This window comes from Gallinula chloropus (genome assembly GCF_964237585.1).
Source record: "Gallinula chloropus genome assembly, chromosome: 1".
Lineage (NCBI taxonomy): Eukaryota > Metazoa > Chordata > Aves > Gruiformes > Rallidae > Gallinula > Gallinula chloropus.
The window spans coordinates 86,891,642-86,914,376 of record NC_140085.1 but is presented as its reverse complement, the minus strand read 5'-3'; the positions used below and the strand labels follow the sequence as shown (position 1 = coordinate 86,914,376).

Here is a 22,735-nt window from a genome sequence, read left to right as displayed (position 1 = left end):
GTTTCCTGACTTCTAAGCGCTTTCCTTCCAGCAGCGCTTCTAACTGGCGGCTCTGAGAGACTTAACCCCGTTGAGAAAACAACTTCTTGCACCTTAGCTGCCTTATCAACACCCAAACAACGTTAAGGAAAGGTATTTACCAGCTGAAACTAGCATATCTGTACACGCTCATCCCACAATTTTTATTTAAAACACACGTTTTCTTGTATCCCTCGACGAGCTTAGGGATATGGTTTAGCACAGGACGGGAACAGTTGGACTTGATGATCTTAAAGACCTTTTCCAACCTCGTGATTATGTGATTCTGTGAACCAGCTGCACCGGCAGTGCAAACATAACAGCAAACCATACGTAACATGCTGCATGAGCCCTGCTTCATTTAACGTGTGATCTGAAGGAGCCTATTAAGACCTTGCCCCAGTGCTGTTTCAGAGTTGTTTCCACTCTTGAGATAACAAGCTGCGTGGGCTACCTGGCCTTGACACCTGCTCGGGGTGATAGCAATTGGTCTCTCAGTAGTGTGAGAGAGAGAAAAAAAGAGAGTGTGAATGGAAACTGCTGTAGCACCTGCCTTCCAGCTATCAGTTTGTGATGGGGAACACTCCCCCTGTTTTCACACTCTCCACACTAAAGTTAAAGGCATTAAATTGAGCTACTAAGCGTTGTTTTGGAAGGAATATACCCATTTCACGTATGCAGAACTCACTCCGCGTGCTGCCTGAGCTGCTTGCAGACAAAGCCGAACACCTCCACAGGTTGGGTCTGCTACAGAGTTGCTTATCTGCTGTATGGGAGCCAGCAATGGTGCATGCACAGGACTAAAGGATGAGTCAGGCCATGCAGCTGCATAGCTCTCTTCAGCGCTTTGGACTTAGAAAGGCTCTGACTTTCCAGCAGCAGGTTCCACGAGGGAAGGAAACAGCAAATAACCTGTTACCAGGCAGCAGTCCTCTCCAGATAGAGACGGAAAAGATTTACCAAGTCTTTGTTTAGTTCATTTCCTGCCTTCAACAGGGACAATACAAAATTAGTCCCCAAAGGAGAAATTCTCCTGCATGAATGAGTACATTCTGTGGGGGAGGAAATCACATATTTAATTGGTTGTTTCAGCTTTATCTCATACTGCTGTGCGTGCATATGGATGAGGCACAGCCTTCAATCCTCAGGGAGCTTCAGCCTTCCAACAAAAGTAAACGCATTTCTGTAGAACTGCACCGAGTGCCAGAGAAATCCCCACAACCCTTCACCTTTGCCTCTCCCCTCAGCCGGGCAGGCGGGGAGCGCTCTCACCACCCACCGCCACACGTTTGACATTTACATGAATGTCACACGCATCAGCCCACTTCCCGGTTTTTCTTTTTTTTATTTTTTTTGGCCAGAATTCGCAAGCCTACGCCGTCCTGCGGCCCCTCCAGGCCCTTCAGGGCTTCTAGAGGCTCCACGGCTATAACGCCGCCATGGGGAAGGAGCCCGCCTCTGCCACCCTCCCCTCACACAGCCGCTTGGGCTTCGGCTTCGGCTTGTCTGTCAGCTCGGCCGCTTCACTCCCGGCCTGCAGGTCCGCCCCGGGTTTCTGTTCCTCGCCAGCCCTTTGCGTGGGGGACGACGCTGCAAGACTTTTTACCTCCGGCGCGGTTGCAGTGTACCCACAGGTCACCCACAGAGCTACCGCCACCCCCGCGCACCGCCCGGCGCCGCGGGGAGGGAGGGAGGGAAGAAAGAAGCGCCGAGCGGGAGCGGCGGTTGGTCGGAGGGGAGGAAGGGGGAGGTGGACTAGCGGGTTGCAGGCACTCCCGCCAGGCTCTGCGCCTTTCCCGCCGCCCCGTTGCTGTGGCAACGCCGTGAGCCGCACGGCGCGGTTTTGCGCCGTCATGGCGGAGCCCAGCGCGGCGGTGAGTGACCTGGGGCGGGAGGGGTGTTTCCGCGCCTTCCGCACCACGCGGCGCTGAAGCCCCATTTCTCTGCCTCTCCCTAGGAGCAGCGCTGGCTGCAGGCGGCTCGGGACTTTGCCCATCGAGCGCTCTCGGCCCCCGAGGGGCCCGGCGAGCCGGAGCCGCCGCCGCTACTGGACGCGGTGCTGCGGTGCCTGCGGAGCGCGGTCGGTGGGGACCTGCCGCTCGGCTACAGGTGACGGGGGGGGCGGGGAGGGCAGGGAAGGGGAGGCGAGGGACGAGAGCGCGGAGCAGCTTGGGTGCCTTTGGGCTCCGCTCTCGCCCCTTGCGCATGCGTGAGGCGTTGTGGTGAGGGGAGCGTCCCCCGCCGCTTCCCTCTCTCCGCACAGGGCCGGGCGGCAGCCGCGGGCCCGCGGAGCGGAGCTCAGGGGAGCTCAGCGCGGCGGCGGCGGTAGCAGCACCCAGAACGGCGTCAGCAGCCGCCGGCGCCAGGCGAGCGCTGCAGGTTCGTGTGCAGTGCCCGCCCCGGATGCTGGGTGTGGGAGGGATGTTGACAGGGACCGGTAACCACATGCGTTTTGTTGGCTTCGATGCAGCCTGGATTGCTCTTGCGGTGTGATTAAACGCCGTATCCACCAGTCTGCGGCGGGGAGGGTGTGTAACCAAAGTAGGGCATCAGGCTGAGAGCGAGCTCTTGTGCTGCACGGTGGTTGCAAGGTAGCTTCCTACCTGGATCCTGCTCAGGAGGCCGTTCCTGGGCCTGTTGCAGGCCGGCTGGGGTCTGCCTTCCAGTGTTGTGGGATAGCGTGGCCCATGTTTTAGTTGGTTGAAAGGTTCTTACCCTCTGTGGAAACCATACTGCATGCTGAGAGAGATCCTGACTGAAAGGTTGGGCTCATCTGGATCTGTTTCTCTCTTACTCCGAATTATCGTGGGACAATGTCAATTAAAAGCCCTGGCGCAGGAGGTCTTGGGACAAAGGTCAGCTGGAATTATTAGGGACTTCTGGCCCTTAATTTTATACTAACAGTTTATAAATGTAGATGGTAGGTCTTGCACACCATCTAGTGTTTTCACCTAAGCCAATTTTTTTATGTATATATATATATGGACTATTTTATGTTTAGATCAGAGTTTGGTTTATATTCGGGGGAGTTCATAGAGAAGAAAGGAAGGTACTTGCTGTTTGTCTTGTATGAGGCCAGTGGTTTGTGTGCAGCATATTACATCCACAACTAACCATCAAGCTTTGGAGCATCAAAAGAGGGTCCGGTTAGCTCTCTGTATGTGATAACCAGGATCATGCTGTAGTTTTGGATTGTCTCAAAAAGCAGTCAGCACACATGATGAAAATATGAGCAGCACTGCATTCTCCTTGTAGATCATAGATACCAGTGTTATTCCCAGTGCTGTGTCTGCTGTGTGTCTGTAAATGGAGCAGTTTGCTTATGTCCTTTTCAGCTAATCTTTCTCCTGTTCAGATTCCTGCCAAATACACAAGACCCATGTAAATTTATCTCTTCTGATTTTTTTAATAAGTACTATTTTAGCTGATTCAGACTCATCTAGTCTAGTTTCAGACTTTGAACCTTTGATACGTGACTAATCATACAGAAACTCTTCAAATTCATACTCTCTGAATGTGATTATGTCCCGCTGCTGAGCGAGTGGGTGTTTTGAACAGAGCTCCAGTTTCACAACCTAAAATTGTCAGCTGACCTCACTGGAAACAAGTACTAAAATCACTAGCTGGAGACCATTTCATATTTGCTCTTCCAGTGTTGATGTTAACACGGACAGAGCATAGAGAGCCAGGATGTAAACAGTGATGATGAATGCTGCCATGATCATATAAACACTGAAAAGGCTTAGAATCAACTGAGGGGGCTGCCTTGTTCTCCCATATTCAGTAGCATGGTCAGTCTAAGCAGGGTAGATGCTAAACTGTTGATGGCTTCGCATGTGGCTGGTTTAATGTTACATCTCCTTCTTCCCCCTCTCCCCAAAGCCAAGAGTGTAGGTGAAATGATTCAGGGCTAGCTTGGCTGTGAAGTGAGGCTGCTTACAAGTGAAGGCTCAATCTTCATGTTACTGGCTTGCTGTCTCTTAGCTCTGTGTTGTGTAAGCTATCCACAGGACAGAATTTCTTCCAAAACTGTCAGGATCTTTATCTAGGAGCTGTTCAGCCTTGCTTTTGGTACAGTTCAGCACTTTTTAGTACCAAGTGATAGTGTTTTTGTTACTGATCTGTAAACTCCTTTGAGCAGTGTTTGGGGTTTTCTCACAGAGTCCCCCTTTCAAGCTAAAAATGGCTGAACTACTATGTCCTGGTTTCAGTTAGGACAGAGTTAATTTTCTGTGTAACAACAGGTGGAATGCCATGTTTGGGAATTAGGATGAGAGCAGTGCTGATAACACCCTGATGGTTTAGTTGTTGCCAAGCAGTCAAGGACTGTTCAGTTGTTCATATTGCCCTGCTAGTGAGAAGCTGGGGGGCACCCAGGAAGCTGGGAGGGGACACAGCCAGAACAGGTGACCCGAAGTGGCCAAAGAGGGTATCCCATGTCAGTTACATCATGCTCAGCATAAAAGGGGAGCTGGTGGAGGAAGGAGCACTCAGCTCCAGGACACAGAGTTTTGGGGGCAGTCTGCTTTCAGGATGTCTTTGAGCTGTACTGCCTGAGTTGTGCAGTTTGGTGAGAAACCACGCTGTGTATCACCGGTTTTGTATGTTTTGCTATAAAGTCCTGTCATAGTTATATTTCTCTCTGCTATCCCAGGAACCTGTCCTTATCCCTACCAACAAGGTTTATTTTTCATGGTTTTCTTTTCTCTACCTGCCCTGTGTGCTGCCACACCCCCCCACCCCAATTATGCCACCTACACCCGCTTAGAGAGAGCAGCTGCATGGTGCTTGGCGCTCATCTGGGGCAAAACCATGACATGCTCTCTGTTCTCCCTCTCACCTCCCTGTGCACATACTTGAAATCATGTTCCATTTTATCAACTCTCAGTTACTATTTTTTACCCCCAAGTCTTCTGTATGCTCTTCTCAGGTGACCATAGTAGCAAAGGGCCTGTTTTCAGAGAGGATGCTCAAGCAGAACACGTTGACTGAGCTGAGAGAGACCCTTAACGAATGCCAGTGAATGGGTTGATTCTTCCCATGTGATGTTACCAGAGCACGCCAACAGCTGAGGCTTCTTTAACTTAGCCAAGCTTTGCCCCTGCAGTGGTTGCTGTAATTCCCAGGCATTGCAGACTGAGTTTTTTACACAGTCTTGCTTTTCTTTCCAGTTTCATCTCCATCTCTGACTTGCAGTGTCAGCAGCGCGTGCCGTGCTGCAGCCACCTGAACTGGAGCACTAATGAATTTAAAGAATGGTCTCATCAAGGACAAGATGTTTTACCCACGCAGAGCGCCTTGCCAAGGGCTTACCTGATCTTGGTTGGCTATTTAACAGATGGAAGGCAAGAGGACCAAGTGAAGTTGGTAGATGGTTGCCTATATGTGAAAGACAATACTGGGATAATTCCATGTGAGGTATGTCCTCAGTCTGAGGGATTCTGTGTTTCTTCCCACTGCTGGGGCAGTGTCACAGACCACCAGGGCCTTCAGGAAATAACACATCAGTGTAAGAGCCAGGAAAACTGCAAGCTCAGACCCTGGGAAGAGAATAGAACATGTTAAATTTGTAATTGCTGGGAGAACAAATGCTGAATGCACTGGCCTGGAAAAAGGAGATGGTTTAATGTACAGTTCTGTTAATTTCTCAACAGTACAAGGTGGCCTGGGAGATCTGGAGGTTATAGTACTCCCCTCTATTTGTTGAATTCCAACTGGTGGAGCAGAAATGACTTTCTGGAGAGTCGTACTGGTGTTCAGTGATGCATTCATGGTGTACTTTCATGAAATAATAGCAGCCATGACAGTGGTATTGATTTAAAAGCCTTCTGAGGGTCATAGTAAGGGGAGTGTAGATACGAAGTAACCATTGGAGTGGTGGTGCCTTCCAAGGAAGTGAAGACTAGGAAACAGTTAGATTGGTATGAACTTCTAACTGAATACCTAGGGGAAAAGAAAACAGGTGAGAATTTTAGAAAAATAGTATGAGGATATCTAAGCCTTGCTATGAGTTAATTATGACCTTGCCAGGAGGGTGTGACTATTACTTAGGAAATGTTAACTGTAGGGCTTGGCCAGTCTGCCCCAGCTTTGTGTCTGGAAGGACATAAGTTCTCCATGTGAGATGGGAAAATGGGCAGAAAGCACTGCTCCTGTTTAGTAATGAAGCCCATCAGTAGAGCAAGAGTTTGTGATGTGCATACAAGGGCAAATTACTAACAAACATTGTAAGTAATGCTGAGAAAAGGTACTGTAACTCATCTCGAGCTCTCATCTCATTATCTTTTGTCTTAGCTCCTGCATTTTGAACTTAAGTGGCTGGAGTCACTGTTCCTTTTTCCAAGCTGGTCATATATACCACAGACAGACCAGAGGGCAGCAGGGTACATAGAAATCCTGGCCGATCCAGTGCCAGTAAATCTTCTGAAGGAAGTACCTGACAGCATTCCAGTCGTCTACCCGACATCAGCAGAGCCACTGCTTACCTCCAGGTAAACACCTAGCATGCTCAACTCCATCATAGCACCATTGCTGTGGTTTGGTAAGTACCAGGAAGAGCACTTGGCATAGGAAGATCCGAATTCTCTTTCTGCTAGAGGTGGAAGCATAATAGTGAGTGGTTAAAGTAGAAGTTGTACAATAACTTTGTACAATAATTTTTCATTAATCATCTGTTTTCCAGGACTTCCCTGAAAGTTTTAATTCTGTATTTTGGCAAAATAAAACAAATTTCAATTATTTCTGAATGTATTTTGATGCTACAAAAAAGACCTAATAAAGTGGTGAATCACTGAAGCTACAATTCATTCTTTTGACTAGCAGAGTTTTAATTTTTTTTTTTTAACCTAAGTGAACCAAAAGTATTATTGAAAGTAATTCTAGATTCTAATAGGAATTTAATATACACCTGTCATGGGTTTTGGCTGGAACAGAGCTAATAGAATAGAGTTTTGGCAGGAAGGGGACACAGCAGGGACAGCTGACCCAAACTAGCCAAAAGGGTATTCCATACCATGTGATGTCATGCTCAGTATGTAAGGGGAGGCTGGCCACAGAGAAGGAGCCACTGCCTGGGGACAGGGTGAGCACACTGCATTGTGCATCACCTGCTTTGCATAATATTGTGTAAGTAGTGTTGTTATTTTCCTCTCCCTTTTCTGTCACAGTAAACTGTCCTTATCCCAGCCCATGAGGGTTTTTTTCAGCTGCCATCCAGGTGAGCACATTGTCACCTGGCTGCTTCAGTGCTGGGATAACAGGGCCAGTAGCCTGGAATTAAAAGGCAGGGAGACCAAGCAGCTGGGATCTCTGTCTAGGTGTTGCAGTTTTACGTGGCTGGGTTCTGGTGGAGGAGGGGAGGCTGCAGGGGTGGCTCCTGCGGGCAGCAGCCAGAAGCTCTCCGCAGGCCCCACAGAACAAACACCAGCTGGCTCAAGGCCGGAGTTGTTGCTGACCAAGGCCGAGCCCATCAGTGAAGATCACAGCGCCTCTGGGAATCACATTTAGGAATAAAACCGCAAGCAGCTGCCTTTTGCCACCAGAGATGGGAGTGAGAAGATGTAAGGAGCTGTGCGGGCACCAAGGGCAGGGAGAAGGTGGGGGAGGAGGCACCCCAGGTCCTGGAGAGAAAGATTCCCCTGCAGCCCATGGAGAAACCCGTGGTGGTACGGGTTGTCTTGCCGCAGCCCATGGAAGAGAACAGGGAGCAGAGACCCCACCTGGAGCCTGTGGAAAGGCCCCACACTGGAGCAGGTGGAGACATACAGCAGATGCTGTGACCTGAGTTGAATCAAGCCTCTGCCACCACTTGCAGCCTGTGGAGAGAGAGAGAGAGAGAGAGCCAAGCTGGAACAGGTTTGCTGGGTGGGGGCTTGTAACTCCATGGGGGACCATGCCGGAGCAGTCTGGGCCTAAGAGACTGAGAGACATTCAGTGACTGCACCCCACAGAAGTGACCCAGTTGGTGAAGAGCTGAAGCCCTGTAGGAAAGGACTCACGCTGGAGAAGTTTGTGAAGGACTGTCTCCTGTGGGTGGGACCCCATGCTGGGGCAGGGGAAGAGTGTGAGGAATGCCCACATGGCCCAGCTAAGAAGGAAAACAGCTCTTGAGGAACTGACCAAAACCCCCAATCCCCAGTCCCTGCTCCTTCTCGCATGAGGAAAAATCATGACTAAAGTGCAGCCTGCTAAAAAGGGAGGGGTGGGGGGAGGTGCTTTAAGCTCTGGCCACACTTCTCGTTACCCGACTCTGGTGTCACTGGGTATGCAGGGCAGTGTCATCAATCAGAGAGTTTTCTGTCCTTTGTTCTGTGCTGAGTCTGTTCTGCCCGTGGCACTGATTGCAGAACGATCTCTCCCTGTCCTCATCTTGACTCCGGAGCCTCTCAATATCTATTTTCTCCCCTGTCCAGCTGAAAAGGAGTGTGAAAGAGTGGCTTTGGTGTGCATCTGGCCTGCAGCCAGGGTCAAACCACCACACTAGGGAAGAGGGGGCATTGACAGGGCAACTGGGAAAAAGACACAAGCCCTCAGCTCTGGAGGTGATTGTTATGCATGAGTACCCCTTCAGTGAAGATACTGTATGTCAACCAGGGAAGCGGACCACCATGGAGAGAGGTATCCAGTACCTGACGGAATTATCTGTGTGGGAGATGGTTTATTATGACCTGGAGAATGCACAGTTGCCCACAGATCCAGATGGAGTTCAATGTGCACAAGGCAGGTGGCAGAAATTTACAGAGCACACCATCGTTACGTGCCAACTCACTGGCAGTAATGGACTGGGAAGGTGATGTTGATGCTACATGGAGTAAGTGGGTTGCATTGATCACGCAGCAGGCTTGAATGGGAAACCAGTTGACTGGGAGTTATGGAAGTGATCGTGGAGGAAAGGTTGCCAGAAGGGGAGGTGAGGCATGCTGAAGAAGCCCCACTGTATGATAAACTTCCAGAAAATGAGAAGCAATATGCCCAGCTCACTGATGGGTCCTGCTGCATTGTGGGAGGCTGCTGTGTGGAGTCCTACATCACAACTTGACAGAAATTGCTGGAGGAGAAGATGAATCAAGCCAGTTAGCTCTAGATATTGCTGATCAAGACAAGTGGCCAGTGCTCTACCTCTGGACTGACTCATGGATGGTGACAAATGCCCCATGGGGTGGTTGCAGCAGTGGCAGCCGAGCAGCTGGCAGCACAGAGGCAAACCCATCCGGGCAGCCCCACTCTGGCAAGATACTGCTGCCCGGCTAGAGAAGCTGGTTGTGAAAGTCTGTCGTGTAGATGCCCATCTACCCAAGAGTTGGTCACCAAAACAACCCTGCCCAATCAAAACTTTTACGTATCCCCTTTGTAGAAGGGGATGAAGTCTCTGTTGTGCACCTGAAGAGGATGTTGGGGAAGACAGTCTGGGTCAGCCCTGCTTCAGGCAAAGGCAGAAGGATGAGGCAGTCTGATGCATACCTCAGGGGATTTGATGTTGGGTGAGAGCAGCCAATAAATTAAATTGTATGATGTTAATTGCTGAATAACCCTGCCACTGTATGTCATCACCACTACCATTGCTATGTGCTCTATCAATGGCATTACAGTAAGAGTTGCCCAAATTAATGATGAGCTTTGATGAAGTTGCTGTGATGATGTAACCAGAACTGGCTTCAGCACCCAGCAACTTCCTCAAAGTTGGCATCTTCAGCCCACAGAGCATGGGAAGTGCTGGGTCAGCTACACCAGCCACAAGCTCCAGATGCAGCGTCCAACAGTCCCACAGCACACACCATCACTCCTGCACTGAGAGGCTGTTACGACAGGTGGATTAAATTAACTCAATGGACTTTTTAGATGGATGGTCCATAGATTAAGGGAATGATACCTCTGTATGTGTGTGTGTATATATATATAATTAATATATATCCAATAATATACCAAATTAATCACCACCACAGGAAAAGCCAGGAGGGGACACACTGAGGACAGCTGACCCAAAATAGCCAAAGGAATATTCCATACTATGATGTCCTGCTCAGGACCTGGCAGGGGGACATACAACATGGCATACAACGAGTTGCTGTTCTGTGATAGGCATCAGGTTCTGGGTGGTAAGCCCATTGCACTGTGCATCATCCACTTCATTTATTCTTTTATAAGTGTTTTTGCTATTTTCCTCTTCCTTTGTTGTCCCAGTAAACTGTCCTTATCCCAGCCCAGTTGGGTTTTATGCTTTTCTTCTGTTCCTCCTCCCCATCCCACCAGAGGTGCGGGGAGGAGTGAGTGGTGCTCAGCTGCTGACCGGGGGTAAACCAGGACACCACATGAGCCAAGCTCTTAGCAGATTGCTGAGATAATGGTGCCAGTTAAATGTCAGCTGATAAGACTGTTGTCTTTAGTGGAAGTAATACTTAGCAGTATGTGAAAATATAGCGAATGGAATTGCAAATCTTACTTAAGTTGATGATTCCAGGTTTTCCTTGGTCATGTTCTATCTTCTTTGGTAGAGAATTCTTGGTATAATTTAATAACAATAAAATGCCACTAATCAGGATGCTTTAGTTTCATTTTATTTTGTTTTGTTTTTTTCTGCTTGTGAGAAACTTACTTTAAGCTTAAGTGTTTGATTTAGCTCAGGGGACCTTTCTAAACAAGAAAACTATTTCCATATTTCAGCGTACACTTACACTCTTGGGCTTTTAACATAAGCTCCTCTGCTGTTCCCTGATATCTGACCAATTTTCCATGTTCCTTCTTTAAAAATGTTACCAATAAAGTGCTGGTACTGGTGTGTGTGGATATTCTGGCATTTCTTTTTTTGAAAGTTACAAAGTTGAATTATTGTTTATATGTTTTAGAATCAAGAATGTGTTTGTTTAGAGTAACTGGGATGGTTATATTCCAGCCCAGTAAGAGTCAAAATGAAAATGGGAAACATTTGTTTTAAATAACTTTATTTTTCATGTTTTGAAATGAAAATTTGAAATGACAAACAGAAATGACCAAAGAAATGTCACCTGTGCTTTCAATCTTGTTGCTTTCAGGCCTCTTTTGTTTATAAGCTTAGAGCTTCCACAGTGTCACATTCCAGGGATCTACAGAGAGTTCTGTTTTCTGCTGAAGAATTGCTTGTGGCCTTGTTTGGGTTTTTTTTCCCCTTTTGACCAATAATTAGCATCTTGTTTGAGGTAAAGCTTTTTATGATCTGATTGTTGTTATGGAACATGTGAGTTTGTTCAATACAACCCTGCTCTCTACAGTTATTGAAGCTTTTTAAAATGTCACAAGAAATTAGTATATAAAAGTTAAAGTTAGAATTTCCTATCCAATTATTCTTTAGAAAACCTCTTTGAGAGATGGTCCGTGTTACCTTTTTGGATCCTTTATTATGAGAAGGTGCATGCTGCCTGTTTGTTTATTTTGTTTTTGAGATGCTTCCAAGTTTTTCTTTCATCATTTCCTTTTCTCTCTAGGATTCCACGTAAGAAAAGATCAAAACTCACTGTGGCAGGTGAATTGGTCAGACTTGGGCCTCTCCTTTGTGTGCACCACAAGACATTCTTCTTTCTGTTTCTGAAGTGCTTCTCCTCAGCTGTTTGGGTCCCTGTGCTGGTGCAGGTAAGTCCTTGGAATTTTGCTCACAGATTCACTATCTGTATCTGTGCTAAATTTTTTGGGAGGGGTTACTTGGGTCAGGAAGAATTTTTTCCAGTGTGGGAGATGCTAATGTCAGTTTTGGTTTCTCTGTTCTAGCAGCCCAACCAGCTGGCATGGCATCATAACCTCCAGTTGGGTTACATGTACACAATAACAGGCCTGAGTATGTCCAGCCTGAAGAAATCTGGACAAAGGTTGTTTGTCACTGGTGTTTCTTCCTGCCTTCTGCCCTACTGTGCAGAGCAGGTGAGGGAGCGACCACTGGACAGTGCTTCGGAAGGAGAATCCACTCAGTCTTTTTCCCTTGAGGCTGCTGAGCAGCTCAGTGATTCCTTGGAGCTGAGAGCTGAAGAGGAGAGGCCGGGATCAACCAAAGAGTCCAAGATAATCTCATATGTGGTAAGGATTTGTAGGGTTAGCCTTCACCCACTTGTGCTCTAGGACTTCATCTCCTGGCCTGCAAGGTCTTATTTTCATCATTCATGTATTTCCTTAAAGCTCAGGCTATGGCTCTCTCATGTTCTCAGATGCTCTTACATTCCCATAACTTCGTTTGCTTTCTATTCAGGGAACTGTCACCAAAATACTCAATGTCCAAGCTGGTCTCTTTTTGCTGGATAACAAAGTCTGCTTGTGCCTTGCTTACCAGCAGCTGTTGAACGCTGCACGTGGACTCCGACCAGGAGCATGCGTGGAAGTAAGTTGTGAGACTGACAAAGCATAAAGCATTCAGTGGTAAAAGATTCAGGAACTGGGAATGGCTCGTGACCATGGGGGTGAAGAGAAGACTCTGGGAACATTGGTATTATTTTAGCAAGTATCTGGAACACAGTTGGGGATCTTACTGCCTTGGCTTGGTCATGAGAATCAAAATTGTGTGATTCCTTCCTAAGCAGTGCCAGGTGCTCGGGCCCATTTGATTTATAGACCGCCCAGTAGAGTGACAAAGGATTGAGGGTGGGGGGATGGTTTGCGGGAATGGTGGCAGACTAGCCATCTCCTAACTGAAGTTGTATGTCTCTGTATCTCAGCTCATTGATGTGCACCTCCTGCAGAAGCCTCTGGTATCTTTCCCTTTCATTGTACTTGGTGCTTGCCTGAGCAGCACTATTGTGCTGAAGAGTTTTTCAAGGCTCAGCAGCCCCTACCAGCCACCGGCCTCTTCAGGAAATCTCTACTTACAGCTGCTCCTCCACTACAACCTTGGTATGCCACTCTACCTCTGGCTGGTGAGCCTCCTGGAGACGTTTGAGGAAAGGTGAGGACAGTCCTTCTGATGTCAGACTATGCATAAACGTGCTGTGTAGGCTACGTGGGCATCTTCTAGACCAGAGTTTCACAGAATGACTGTGCTTGGATACCAGTAGCAGCAGCAATTGCTTACTGGCCCAAGTAAGCCTTTCATTTTAGCTTTCACATCCTATCCAGTTGCTTGTACTCAAAAGTTGTTCTTATGAGAAAATCCTGTACATTTTTCAAGTGTGTGTGCACTAAGCCCACTGCTCTGGGAAAGCTGCAGCACTCCGGAGCGTGTGCTCACGTACCTCTGCCTGGGAAGTTGTGTCCTGAACTATGGAAGCACCGTAGGGGTGTGCGCTGCAGTTTGCTTGGCAAATCAAGGTGGGCACAGAGGCTGGAGCCAGAAACTCTTGCTACAGCCAGATCACAGCTGGTATAAAGGCTCCTGTGTCCTCACTCCTCACACTTTCAGATTTCCTGACCGTTGCCAGTAGTGTGAGCATTCGTTTGAGAGCCTCTAGCAGATTTTTCCCACACATGCTTATCTCCGGGTCTTCCAGATGGCTTCCTGCTCTCCCCAATGGCTGCACGCTGTTCACATGACAGCTGTGGGCCAGTTTCTGAATTTACTGCTAGAATTCTGCTGGCAAAAACGTTTGTGTTTATTCTGGAATAGTTATGGTCGATCACTGCAACTGCTGCCTTGGACTTTAAGATGGATGTATTTCATCTCAGGCAGCCAGGTGGCCGGTGACAGAATGCTCAGTCTTCCCATGCTTTACTGGCACTGTGGAATTTTTGCCATGCTTTCCAATAAAGCAGCTTCAGTTTTGCCCTGGGAATGATGCTAGCTATAAGTTTCAGTTTTTACTAGCTTTTTCACTTCCTTTAAATGTGATTGCTACGTCGCTAAGCCCTGCTACTGCTTGAAAGTCACTCCAGTGAGTTAGTTCCTACCTATTTGGGTTCTCTTTCTGTTACCAAGTCTTTTTTTTTGACTGACAGTGTGCTCACTTCCAGGCACTCAAAAGCAGTGAGCTCTACTTCTGAAAAGAACACAGCACAAGGAAAATACTGGAACAAGAGCAATCTGTGATGGTTTCTGTCCTGAGACTTTTGCGTTCTGTAAAAGAAAGCCAAGTATGCCTAACATGAGTAATCATATAAATCTTAGCCAAAGTGCGTGGAGGTCCATTTGTGTGACTTAGAGGGAAATTATATTTTTTGGGTGTGGTTTTTTTGTCTGCTTGAGGCTTGATATTTTGCCAGTCTGTCCACTTCTGGATATTTTTGTGTTCCTTGTCTGCTTGCCTGACAGAAATCTGCATCACCCTGAAATGTTCCTTTTTTTAATTACTTCAGTTTCTTTTTGCACCCTCTGCTTAGTTCTTGCCCTCCACAGCACACTCACTCATAACAAGCAGAAAGCATCCCTGATGTACATATGAAGCATACAGAGCTCACTAAGAAGCGAGGACTGATGGTGCTTCTAACTGTCTTAATTTCTTTTGTTCAGGTTTTCTTGTTTCTTTGGGCGCAGTCGACAGTTACTTAGGTCTACGCACCAAACCCCTGGAGCTGGTGAGAAGTTCATTGTCCCCCTTCTGCAAGCTGTGGTCCCACACAGAGAGGAAGCAAGAGATATTTATAATGAAATCCTGTCAAATACACACCAGTGTCCCCTGCAGAAGGTAAATGCTCTGTGAGCTGTTTCCTGTTTGTCTGATGGGAAGAAACTCAGCTTGATCATCCATTCTTTCTTTGTTTCTTAGTATTTGACCCTGAACCCCCCATGCCAGGCCCCATCTTTGTCTGCAGTTTGCTGTGTGGCAGAACAGAAGAGCTGGGAAGGCTTCAGTCCCTCACAGCTGCTTTCTCCATTGGAGGCACAGCACATGGGCACCCAGGAGCTGAATCGCAGGCTGGCCTGGTCCTACTGCACACTCTCAGCAGGAAGCTTTCAGCCCCGACTGGTAAGGGCCTAGTTCCCTATGCTGTCTGTGCCTTGAGAATTCCTGGTTCTTCCCATGCTTTCCGGCACCCTGTCTGATGTATGCCTGGTCCTCCTGGTAGGGAATGACACTGCTCTTCCACCTGTGGTGTATTGAACACAGGCTGAATTTGGGTGCTGGTATGCCCACTTTGATTTGTGGCCTTCAAATACGGGAAGCATTTGATGCTCTTTGCAGCTTCTTTTCTGTTGCAGATACTACTGGGTGTGTTGAGAGTCTCTTCCAGGAGAAGCTCCCTCCAGCTGCAGGACAGGAGCAGCACTCTTCCCTGCGTGATATGCCACAAGGATGGTAGCCCCTTTGCCAATACAGATCTCATAGGTATGTCTCACTGTGATAAACCTAAGGTGCTGGGCTCTTGCTGTTCTGCCATCCATCTCCAAAACAATGAAGAGGAGACATGGTATGGAGTTGCTGAACTGCCACTGCCTGGCCTCATGACTTTAAAATGAGGAAACTGAGCTTACAGTTTTTATGTTCTCCTTTTATTAGCTCAGCTCCTTTCTTTGATGTGTTTCCAGGATCACTCTTGCAGGTGGAAAACTATCAGCTCGTAGTGGAGAGATTCCTTCGGACTGATTTTCCCTCCTGGGAGCAGCTGGCAAATCTGGAGCATGTAAGGGAGAAGAAAACCAGGTGAGTCGTCCCTTTATTCAGTGCCCAAGTAAAATCACCACTCCCCAGTTCCACAGCTATTTTGGACTATGGTAAAGCTGCTTATCAGCACAGCATTTCAGTGCCAGAGCAACTCTTTGCTATTTGTAGGAGAGGAGCTCTTTATCAGCAACCAGCCCATTTTGTTACGAATGCAACCAGATTGGTAGCTGCCCTCTGCTTCAGCCTTTCCTGCTGCTCCTGCTGAATACTTGGAGAGCACTCACCAGAAGGGCTTTTCCCAGACAGGCACCTGTCAGGAACAGGGAGTTTCACTGCTACCGTTTGTCATTTCAGCGTCTATGCACAGTTCTACTTTGAGGATATTCAGGTTCTCCGTGAAAGACAAATGCAGAAAGGCCTTACGAGGGGAAACGACCCCTCTTTGAAGAAAAAGGATGATGGCAGCTTAACATCTGAGCTGGAAACCCCAGAGGCAAAAATGCCGAAATTAGAGGATCCCAAGACAGATACTCCTAGGAATGAGAGCTGTCAGAAGAGCCACAGCAGCACTAGAACAACCAGCTGTGTATCTCACCTGTTCTTGGTTACCCAGAAAGAGGGTCTTATGTTACGGAATTACCAGCTACATGGGGAAGAAGATGGAGAAGGACAGGAGCGGCAGTGCACTTTCCAAGCCACGGTGCTGTGGCTGGGCAGACCTCAACTCTGGAACCACCCCAGAGAAATTGGGAATCGAGTGGAGCTGGAGGAGACCAACTGTGATGGAGAAGAGGGTGTGACACAGCAAGAAGTGAGACAGGAAGCAGCTTCCGGGGGTGGTTGGATAAAGCAAAGAGATGGCTCCTCAGGAAGCCTCTGCTAGGCTTGCTCTCTTCTTGCTTTGTTTTTTGTCTTCAACCTTTTTTCCTAACATTTTTCATCACCTTTTCTCTCTGTCTCTCTCCCCCTTCCCTTGCCAGGCACTACTAGTCTTCATGGGGAAGTCTCTACGATGGTTTCCATTTTTGCACCTGGATGGGCTGTATCGCTTTGTTGTGCCCCACTGCTCGGTAAGAGAGGAGGTTGTCTTGCTGTTTCCTGTGGGAGACTTTTCACTGAACTGTGTGTGGGAGTTGAGGAGTCAGAGGGTGACTAAGCTCTTTTTGAGGCTTGGAATTCCCATCTGTCTTGCCAAGTAATTGCTTCAGTTCTGTGTTTGGTTAAAATTCTCAGAGATCTGAGTTCAGTGGATTATTATTTTTTTCTTTAAACTATAGTCCTTCAGCAGTTTGTTTCTCCTATATAGCTTTCATCTATAATAGCTGTCTTTCTCACCTTCCTGCCCTTCCCTCAGGACTTGGAAGTGTTTGACAAGCTCTGTTTTCCATCTCTGCCAACGAAGTTCCTGAGCAGGTCATCCTGCCCCCTGTACCTGCCTGTCCAAGAAACCTGGCACTTACAGCACGAGACATGGATCTCCTCTCTGACTGAGCACCAGGTACACAGTGCTTTATTGCTCTCAGCTTTCACAGGCAATTTACAGATCTCTGCAGAACTAGGTCAGAAAATTATCGATACAGAATGTTTTCTCGTTCTGCTCTGAGCTCCATCAGAGGCTGTTGCTGGGCTTCACGTGTTGCTACCTCAGAATTAATCTGGGGAGGAAGCATCAGTTGCTTGGCATAGCTCTATGCATGCAGAGCTTGTCCTTACTGCTCTGGCTACAATCCCACTGAGTCCATATCTCCCCCCACTTCTAGCTGGCTGCCAGGTTGGTGCTGACAGGCGCAGACCAGAAAGTTTCCTCCATTCCGGAAATACTGAGCAACAGGTATGTTGGTCTGCCTCAGATCGGATGTGAACCCGCCTCAGGGAATGGATCTGCATTCACCTTTGTTGGAGACTGATTAATTATCTGCTCTAGGAACCTGGTTTGTAAATCTTCCTGTCTGCAAGTAGTCCAGACTGCCCCCCTCCTGTTTGTGCTGAAGGGAGTGCAGGCAGCAAGGCTGCCAAATGGTGTCCAGGAAAAGTTTGAGCTGCTACTGGCATGGACTAAGTCCCAAAGGCTAAATTCCCGTCCAGAGTGGAAACAGGCACAGCAGGGAAAATGAGGCTGAACGTGTGAGGGGGTTTGACTCTTTCAGTGTAACTTGCTAAAAAGAATATTGGGGTTAGAAGCTTGTCTGTTCAAAGCATATTTAACCTGGGGTGATAGGCTTGCACGCTGGCACTTTCACCAGTGCCTTACGATAAAAGGAGTTGTCCTTTGCTTGGCTTCTTCCTCTAATTAAGAAATGCAGGAGTTAAGGAGGAAGGAAGGCTGTAACACCTCGCCCTTTTTGCTTCTTCACTGCTGAGCTTGAAGAACAGAAAGCAAGTTAAAGGGGCCCTGGGTGGGGTGCACCGCAGCAAGCTGCCCTTGATCCAGCAGCTCAGGTGCTCAAGGGCAGGCTCCCCTGAAAGCAGGCTCAAGCAACAGTGCTCTGCTTCACCCTGTCCTCTGTGGCAATCCTGAGGTCAGGCTGCCTTCCACTCTCTCAGTCTTCGGGCTGCACAGAAACCCTGGTCTGCTCTCAGTTTCACAGGTTCCCTTGTTTCTTTCTCCGGGGAGATAGTGGAGAGAACCTTGTGTGCCTCTCCCAAGAATGAGAAGCCGTCTGTGACTGTTGGCCTTCAGAAGCAGGAAGGTAGGATTGGGACAGGCTGTTGGGTAACAACAGATTGATTCCTGCTGCTCTCTGTTTCAGAGAGCCAGAAAGCACTGTGTTCCTCTCTCTGAGAATAGCAGAAGTATCCCATTGTGTGTCAGAGGGCTGGGGAACAGTATGCTGCATTTGAGGATGGGAATGGGAATGCTGTACCTGGAAAATGTATGAGGTGGAACAGTGATAGCCTCCTTGTGTCAGGAGGGAGAACACTTCTAGCAAGTCCATCTCAGTGAGAGGCATCTTAGCTGTGTGCGAGCTCATGGTGCGTGTGGTTCTGTGCTTCCTCAGGGAGTCTGCTATCCAGTGATCACAGTGTGAAGCTCAGTGTCTCTGTTGCTCCTGGCTCGCCTGTTGTGGTGGACATTTACATTGCTGCCACCTATCTGCAGCACCTCTGGGGTTTGCTACCTGGAGCCAAGATCTTCTTCCAGAACTTGGAACGCAAAATATCCAGGTACTCCTGCTTTCAGAGCCATGATCTAGGCCACTGGTCTGACCCCTCTTACTGTCTTAGAAACCACTTCTTAATCTCTCCTCTTGTGTGGGCTTTCCTCATCCCTTGTCCATACCTTCACATCTTCCAATCTCTTGCTACAAATGATGTCTTGCCACGTTACAGATGAAGACCAGACCAGCCCTGCCAAGGAAACCAAGCAGTGTGGTTTCCAAGAGCTCTTTCTGACAGCTGCTCTTTCATGTTACAGATTCCATAATGTTTATTGCACATACATTGCCTCCAGCTGTGTGAGAATCATATCTCTGCCAGCATCTCACCTACCTGTTCCTCCAGGGTGAGTCCAGGGTCTCTTCCCACTTCACAGTGTCCCGAGAAAGGTGTCTGTGTTCCAAGCTTCTCACATTGCTATTTCTTCTAGTTCTGCAGGAGAAGCCTCACCCCCCTCACTAGTGTTTCTATCCAACTTGCAACCTCACCTGCAACACCAGCCCCAGGCACGGATTTTATGCCACTTGTCCTGTGTCCTGACTCTGTCCCTGCAATGGATTTGCTCACTCTGCAGCAGCATCTTCAAAGAGGTATTCAAGCTTCTACAGAAATAACTGAGTTCCCGTTCCCAAAACCTCTTTTTCCAGTGTCTGAGAAGGACTTGCTTATTAGAAAGGGACCGAAGTGACAGCTGATTAGAAGGCAGGCTGGCAGCTAGGGCTGGGGGTGAAGTGAAGACATTGAGGGGGAGAACCCTACTTTGCTAATGCTCTGCCTTCCCATGTTCACTGCTGGTGGGGTTCAGCACCTTGCAGCAGGTGATTTTTCTCCTCATACAAACTCTTCCCAAGAGACTGATCTGAAATGCAGTCAAGTTCTTTAATGCTTTGCATACTTAATTAGAAGAGGGTTAAAAGAAGCAGTGGCCCCTCCCCTTCTCTCTCTTATACCCACCCATACATAGCTGCAGCTTTACTTTTCCTTCAGGGGAGGTGCACCCGACACAATCCACCATGTCCGTCGCACACAGGAGTGAGGCAAGCCAGTGCCCGGTAAGCGCTGTAGGGATGGGGTGTGGGAAAAGGTGGGTAGGAGGGAACAAATTCTACCACGGAGAGGAGGGGAAAATCAGATCAAGGATGGGATGTGGACAGTGTAGCAAAGGAGCAGTTAGAGTTGTCTTGTCTTCCCAGATGTGAAGAAACCTCGCTTTCTCTTTACTGAGACCTGTTGTTGGGAACAGGAGCCTTTTTGGGGCAGGGGAGTGTGGGGCTGGGCATTGCCCTGGCTGCCCTCTGCATCTCAGTCTGCCTGCTCTCTCCGCAGGGTGCTGGTGGAAGATGGAACGGGTGAAGCTTTGGTGCTGTGCAGGAACCAGCACGTGGCAGCAATGCTGGGCCAGAGCCTTCTTGATTGGGAAGCTCTGCAGAACTGTGTGCAGAGCAGGGGTAGAGTGTCCATTCAACATGGGGAAGCTACTGGCACAGGGGTGAGTGGGTTATTTTGGTGGTGACGGCAGTTGCTGAGCTTGGACTTCAGTTGAACTGGATTACCCTTTGCTGTGGGTGTTCCAGTGGCTCCCTGCTTCCCTCTGCACGTTCACTGGCAACATGTCCTTTCCTTCCTCAGTGCGTAGAGGAACCTGAGGATTTAATTGCTTGCTATCTAAGGAGCCTGTGCAGGAGTCCTCTCATCTGTCGCCCTATCCTGCTGGATTTTACCCTGGACAGGAAGTCCTCCAGGATCCTGCAGCCTGGTAAGCAAGCACTGTGGGCTGTTGTAATATCTCGTGTGGGAAGGAGGAAAGGAACTGTCTCATGAGGCTCATGAGGAAAGCAGGAGAGCTGCTTTCACTGCCCACAGAGCAAGATCTGTGGAGGATTTCCATGGAATCATTAATGCCGCAGTGTAGAGCTAGGATGTGTCTTAGAGGAACCATAGTTACAAAAATATAGAAATAATATTTATGAAAATCACTATGCAAATGTTTTATTAGCATCCCGTCCCTGGTATTAACATACAGCCTCTCACATGCAAAACTTTGTCTGTTTCAGAGCAAGGTTCCCAGTCCTTGGATGGGACAGGAATCTGGCCAGCCACAGCTACTGTGCAAACCTCTCAAATCAAGTGGGTTTTGACTTTAGACAAGACAGTAGGTAGAGTCGAGATTAGGCCTGGAAATCCTGACGATGGCCACAGAGTTTAAAGCGCTGAAGAGTTTTGAGATCATGGGTGCTGATGTCTGAGCACATGCTGCTGTAGCTGTGCAGCTGAGACATTCTTCTTAACTGCCTGTGCTAACATTAGCACTTGAGTACAAGTCCAGGTGCTGTAGGGGTTGATTTTCCAGGGTCACCAAAGGAGTGCTGTGCTGTGGAGACTTTCTCTTTTGACTGGCTTGTAACACTGCCTGTAAGGCCAGGTCGCTTATAGTGATAGAAAATGAGAAGCTGGGTGCATCAGCTATGTGAGCAGCACATAGTTCACAGTGTTTCACAGTGTAAAATGTCTGTTTCCTCCAAGATGGAGGGATGCTGGCCAAACGCCTTCATCTGCTTACATCCTGGATTCATTATTCATGCTGTCCTTTGAGGTTTAGCAGATGTCAGGCAGCTGCAGCAAGGCCTTCCCTCCCCCAGCAACTTCTAAAGCTGTGTGTGAGGCTACAGCTGTGTGCAAGAACAGAGCAGGAGCTCTGCACTGAGCTGTTAACAGGTTGTGTCTTTCTCCTTCAGCTCCCCTGCAGCTGAGAAATTTTCGTTGTGGTGAAGTGGAGTTTGTGTCACGAGTGGGACCTCGGCCGAGCCTGCTGTGCCTGAATGTGGAGGAGGTGGAACAAGATGCCTTGAGCTATCTGAGAAGCGAGAGGCTCAGGAGGACATCTAATCCCTGCTGAGTGGGAGCTGCTGCTTAACATCTTTCCCAGTGGGAGAATAACTACGGACATACCTACTGGGACTGGGAGCTTTTTTTAATCTCTCCAGTGGGAGCACAGGCCTGTAAGCATAGGGTAAGGGTGCAGCCAAGAAGCTGCTGTGACTTATGGAATCCCCAAATGGTCATTTGTCATACGTGTGTATCATCCATTGCCACCAGCGATACCGGCCTACGTTTTGGAAGACAGATGCTCAACAGTTCCTACATGATAGCTGTTGCTTTGGGCCTAGGGCACACAATGGGTGTATCACTGTGGTAGCATCTACCAAACAAAGCTATTAAAGTACAGTTTAAATAACCCCGCTGTTTATTTCAGTACTGAGGTTTACATGGGGTGTTGGGGATGTGGGCCCTTGGGTTTTGACACAGAGCCAGGCATTTTGCAGATCGCTCGCTGCCTTCGTGCGAAGCGGCACAGTTGGCACCAGGGTTGGTCTTCTTAACCCAACTGAAATTATCAAAATGTTTTCAAAGGGCTTCCTTCCTCCAAAAGAGAAGGGAAGTGAGTAAGTTACTGTTTGGAGACTAAATCACAGGATTCTGTGGGCATTGTTTTGCAGCTTAAACAGTGGCCTGCACGTTACCTGGGAGTGGTAACAGAAGGCAGGCAGTGGGTTGTGATACAAATTCACAGCTTGCCTGCCTGTTCCTGGTTTGGAAGGGGATGGCGACACTGGCATGTGCCAGTATCCACGTTGGAGATCACCATTTGAAGAGGTTCCTCTCCCTTGTGCTTGCAGCAATGACCAAGTGTTCTGCACTTGCTTTTGGCAAAACAACATCCAGACCCTTCATCTTCTGCTACAGGCTAGTAAATTACACATAAAATTCGTTCCCCCACCTTACTCCCTGCGTAGCGCTAGCAGCGTATTTGAACAGCTACTGTGGTCTGGGTTTCGCCTGGTTCAGTGCTACTCCCCCCACCCTTCCCCCTTAGCTTGAGCTTGATACCAAACTGGAGGTGGTGGGTTTATTGAGCAAGTGTAAACTGGCCTCGAGGCCCGCTGGCCACTTCTAAGACTAAAGCACCAGTGACACAAGACCTGAGATATGTCACCATTCAGCAGAGCTTTGCTGACATTAAAAAGGAGATTGCTGAGGCAGTTTGTCACAGCAAAGCTTGTGGGGACCTTTGC

At 48.3% G+C, this 22,735-nt stretch overlaps 1 protein-coding gene across 1 annotated transcript; it reads left to right on the top strand.

Moving 5' to 3' along the window:
* The first annotated feature begins 1,869 nt into the window (after nucleotides 1–1,869).
* Nucleotides 1,870–21,869, top strand: CTC1 (CST telomere replication complex component 1). Its single transcript, XM_084268602.1, has 24 exons — nucleotides 1,870–1,892; nucleotides 1,976–2,127; nucleotides 5,190–5,436; nucleotides 6,313–6,509; nucleotides 11,475–11,619; nucleotides 11,755–12,057; nucleotides 12,227–12,355; nucleotides 12,690–12,916; nucleotides 14,414–14,588; nucleotides 14,670–14,870; nucleotides 15,104–15,230; nucleotides 15,431–15,545; nucleotides 15,861–16,317; nucleotides 16,487–16,576; nucleotides 16,861–17,004; nucleotides 17,267–17,337; nucleotides 18,087–18,196; nucleotides 18,506–18,671; nucleotides 18,922–19,008; nucleotides 19,093–19,252; nucleotides 19,650–19,714; nucleotides 19,989–20,151; nucleotides 20,292–20,418; nucleotides 21,398–21,869. The coding sequence occupies exons 1-24, from the start codon at nucleotides 1,872–1,874 to the stop codon at nucleotides 21,556–21,558; spliced, it is 3,840 nt and encodes a 1,279-aa protein (XP_084124728.1). The 5' UTR covers nucleotides 1,870–1,871; the 3' UTR covers nucleotides 21,559–21,869.
* Nucleotides 21,870–22,735: the final 866 nt, after the last annotated feature.